Source organism: Lactuca sativa, chromosome 9 (assembly GCF_002870075.4).
Source record: "Lactuca sativa cultivar Salinas chromosome 9, Lsat_Salinas_v11, whole genome shotgun sequence".
Classification (NCBI taxonomy): Eukaryota; Viridiplantae; Streptophyta; class Magnoliopsida; order Asterales; family Asteraceae; genus Lactuca; species Lactuca sativa.
The window spans coordinates 40890190-40894862 of record NC_056631.2 but is presented as its reverse complement, the minus strand read 5'-3'; the positions used below and the strand labels follow the sequence as shown (position 1 = coordinate 40894862).

General features: G+C 31.1%; 1 protein-coding gene across 1 annotated transcript; it reads right to left on the bottom strand.

The window, feature by feature from the left end:
* Nucleotides 1-272: 272 nt before the first annotated feature.
* LOC111906759 (uncharacterized) lies at nucleotides 273-3376 on the bottom strand. The gene is made up of 4 exons (XM_023902529.3): nucleotides 2615-3376; nucleotides 1584-2158; nucleotides 830-1483; nucleotides 273-641 (listed from the first exon to the last, which is right to left on the bottom strand). The coding sequence occupies exons 2-4, from the start codon at nucleotides 2115-2117 to the stop codon at nucleotides 555-557; spliced, it is 1275 nt and encodes a 424-aa protein (XP_023758297.1). The 5' UTR covers nucleotides 2118-2158; nucleotides 2615-3376; the 3' UTR covers nucleotides 273-554.
* Between the last annotated feature and the right edge of the window lie 1297 nt (nucleotides 3377-4673).

Below are 4673 nucleotides of genomic sequence, written 5' to 3'. Positions count from 1 at the left end.
CGAAAATTCTAACCGATTATTAACGGAAAATCTGTTGGTATACAGGTCAAGCTCGGTCAAATAGCCCCCAATGATAAGGTGCTATTAATCTGTCGGTAATGCATTCTGTATTACCTGGTATTGATATTACTTTGGTAACCTGTATAATTTACCCACGACCAAAAATTTGACGCCCTTTTTTACCTTGATATTGGCTATCACCGACGGATTTCGTCGTCGGTATTTCCCATTTTTCTAGTAGTGTCATCATGGTTTTTCTTAACTAAAACAAATTCAATGATAAAATATAATGCAAACAATTCAACGACAACAAGTACAACGTGTGCATTACAAATGAATAATATACACAATCTCACGAAGTGCCTATATGTACACTTAACAATACCGTTACTAGAACAAATATATATATATATATATATATATATATATATATATATATATATATATATATATATATATATATATATATATATATATATATATATATATATATATATATATCATGACTATATATATACATCAATAACCAATTAAGATGGACTTCAAATCGATGATCATGCCTTTGGTTTCTTCCTCAATGCGTTGAGGTAGTCGGTTAAAGCAGATGTTGAGGTAAGAGAAGACTTGAGAATTAAAAGTGCCTGCATAATCAAGAAAAGGGTATCATGATACATTATAAAATCGAATAATGTCTCTTGTTCAATCTTAATTCCTTTTCTCTTAGCTTATGTATATTAGTATTTGGTTAATGCAAAGTCCATGGATCCAGATTGTCCGATATTTATTTAGTATTCATGTTTTGGAAATTAAAGCCAGCTTAATTAATTACCTCTTGTTCACCTACAGTCACTTCCAGAACCTCGATATCACAAACGGCAACACCAAGTGTGTTGAACTTTGTAATTGTAGCTACAGATGGAGAGACTGTCACTTCCAGATCATCAGAAACTATGAATGTTGCTTGCTCTTTAAGGAAACGACCTGGGCGTGTATCTACTTCATAAATTGGCAGAAAGTTAGTCACACGAAGATAATTTGGTGCAAGCTTTGGGCGAAGTAACATGTTCTTCACATCCTCAGATTTCAAGTATTTTCCATCTCCCAAAGATGAAATACTTTTGTACAAATTACTTATACCCACTGAAGAAGAATTATTATCCTTCGTTAAACGTTCGTAAGCACCCAACGGAATGGTTAGGAAGCTGAAGAGCAATTCCACGAAATGATTCTCCACTTGTGCACATAATACCTTCTTCGTTGACTTTTGTACTAGTAATTTCATTGTCTGAGTTTGAGTCTGAGTCTTAGGCGTCTGAGTCGTCTGAGTCCGAGTCTGAGTCTCGCTAGAGTCAACGGAAGTCAAAGCCGAATCACTCGCTGAGTTTTTGTCACACGATGAACATGGACATGGGTTACTTCCCCCAAGCACCAGATTTGTCAAAGGATTATTCGTTAACAATGACCACTTAAGTAGATTCGAGAACTGAAATATTAATTTGAAGAGAATATATTAAAACGAATAATTTCTTTAAATTATAGTATATAATAATTAATTAACGTTGATTATCACCACATAACCTTACCTCTTCCAATCCAAAAGGCATGATTATCTCTTCTAGCAGATCAATGTATTCAACACCAAGTGAACAAAGGAGTACGATGCTTGTATCCAGCATCACAGGAACTACATTGAGATCGTCAGTTATGATGAAAGAAGCTTTCTTTTTCAAAAACACTGCATCATCTACATTTACTTTAAGCTCCTGAGGCACACTAGAAGAGATAATGGGCTTTGTTTCATCTAGATTTACTTTAAGCTTCTGGCAAAAAGATGCTGATGAATTGCTTGGATTAATCAGTGCATCTTTACAATGCTCGTTGGAGAAATGTTTTTCATTGAGATTTATGATACTTTCATACAGAGAGGTTAGGCTTCCGACTTTTATAGCATTCGAGTCTACATGCTTTCTTGAGAGTTTTGCGATTGTTCCCAGAGGCAAAGTGAAAAAACTAAAGAGGATTTCCACAAAGTCTTCATCAGCTTCGGCGAACATCACTTTTTTCTTCTTTTTGTCAACATATACTTTAAGTTGAACTTTTTTTTCATCGTTTCCCATCGTCTCGATCTGATCTAGTTAATGTATAATATCCCCGGAAACTGGCACACAAACTGATTGATTATAGATATGTATATACGTAAATTTATGAAGATTTAATAACCAAATTAGTATTCAAGATATCTCATATAGATTCTAGTGATAGATTATGTAATCAACACACATATATGTTATAATTATGAAACAAGGTTAGGTTTGTCTTTCTATATATTTTCTACACAATGGGCAAATTTCATCGAAATATATATAGCATGTTCAGTTTAAACCTTTATAATAAAAGAATGAAGATCACATCCAAGTAAGATACTCTAATATTGATAACAGATTTTTATGTGTTTGTTTTATCAATTAATAAATTTAGCAATAAGTATGTCTTTAAAATGATGGTGCTTCTAATTAATTACACTATTGAACTTTACTTTATGATATACGTACAAAAACATGTTATAAAAGAAAGCATATTGATAGAATATGAGAAAGAAAGGGGATTAATACACCTTGAAGTTTGCAGAATCCTCAATTAGCAGCTGTAGCTATATGACAACCCTTTTCCTCTATTAACAATTGACACAGATATATAAAAAGATTGGGTGTTCTTCATTGGGTTTAAATAGATTCCCAAAAGGTAGAATAACTTCAAGATTATAGGAATCAGTACTAATACCAAAACCCATGATTTCCATCTTGATTTACTCACACTTCATCTCATATTCTCATCTTCAATCGCCATGAAAGCCGAAATTAAAACTTCTCTTTCCTCTCAGACAAATTAAGCATATACGAAATTAAGATTAGTAGAACATCCAACAAGATTCGTTGGCGGGGTCTACTTTAGTTCTTCTCTCAGAGAAAGCATATTCTTAAACCGGGGTCTCCTGGAAACTAAATCGTTAATATGACAATTGTATCAAGTCAAGTCTTCTTTATAATTAAGAAATAAATTGTCTTCCTAGATTCTATGATACAGCTTCAAATGATAATATAGCCTATTCTTTAAATTTTTCTTAGATATCCCTCGTACTAGTATTTCATCAATTTTAGTTCTGAGAATTGACGAAGCAAATCATTATGACCAAAATTTAAAGAAAATAACTCCAATTCTAAATACTGCTCCTGAGATCTGTGATTATAACAAAATAAAAGGAAACAAATCAAATGGGAGAATAAAAGATTATGTATCTATAACTGCTCCTGAGAAGTCGCCACCATAATCATCCGCTTCAAATTGAATCTCTACCATTGAAGTCTCCCTAGTCACCAATCTTTGTTTGCATCTATTTCAAATGTGTCGTTGTCTTTCTAAGTTATTGTCTTTTAGGATGACCTTGAAAAAGGTAATGTCTTTTAAATTTGTTTTGTTCTTTTCAGTTTGTCTGGCTAATTCGTCTTAAATTTGTGTTTAATCAATTACTGTTGGCTTTTTTTTTGTTACTGAACTCTATTTGAGGATTGCTTGTATCGAATGTTCTCCAACTGTCCATATTGATGCCTTGATTGATTTTTAGGTATATATGTTAGTGTTTGTTCTCCTTTTTCTTTCTAAAGGGTCTAGTGTTCTCAATTATAAGTTTGAGTGTTATATTTTTATGTTTAATTTAATTAGTTTTCCAATGAACCCTTCTATCAAGTACATAATGGTTTGTTTAACTGTAATGTAGGTACATGATTGTTTTTATATTTACATTTGTATTAATATTTAAGATTAGAAATTATATAAACAATATATAAGTTTGCTTTTAGAATATCAATCTTAAAACAAACAAAATGGTATCGTATACTACTAAATTGTTAATAATATAGGATAAGCTTATCGTTTAGAGTTTGCTCTTATTTGAAAACAATTTGGGTATTTCTATGTTTCTAAAATGTTAATCATATAGGATATGCTTATTGTTTAGAGTTTGCTCTCGTTTGAAAACAATTTGGGTACTTCTATGTTTGGGCCCCTTATTTCTATTGCTCATGTTTTGACCATGGGTCTAACGGCCTTTTTTTCAGCTAGTCCTAGGCATTTGAATCCTTAGGGCCGACCTTGGGTTTCAATTCCAACATCTTAAAAACCGTCGGTTTCCGGTTGTGGTACGTTCTAATTCCATCAAATTTAGTCGGGTACCCGTCTATATTTACTCTTAAAAGACTAGCACTCTAATCCTATAAAAAATAATTAAAAAAAAAAGTAGGTTGTTTTAAAATTTTCATAATCGGTCATCTAGTATTTGAGCTTGTATGCCCATCTTGAATTTTCTCATTCATGTCACGTGTTTATCTATAACTAGTTGTCTACTTCTTACTTTTTAATCAACTTTAATAAATTATAAATTATTTTATTATTTAAAATTGAAAAGCAAAATACATCAAAATCTATAACACTTAGAGATGGATCGATATAGATATTTTTTAAATATTCATAATAATAAAATAAAATATTAGTTTTTTAAGAAATAAAATAAATTGTTCATATTTTTTATAAATATGATCTTAAAACTAATAAAAATTGATTATAACTAAAAATTATTTTTAATTAAAAGATTATGTTAGTGAACAAAAGTTGAAATG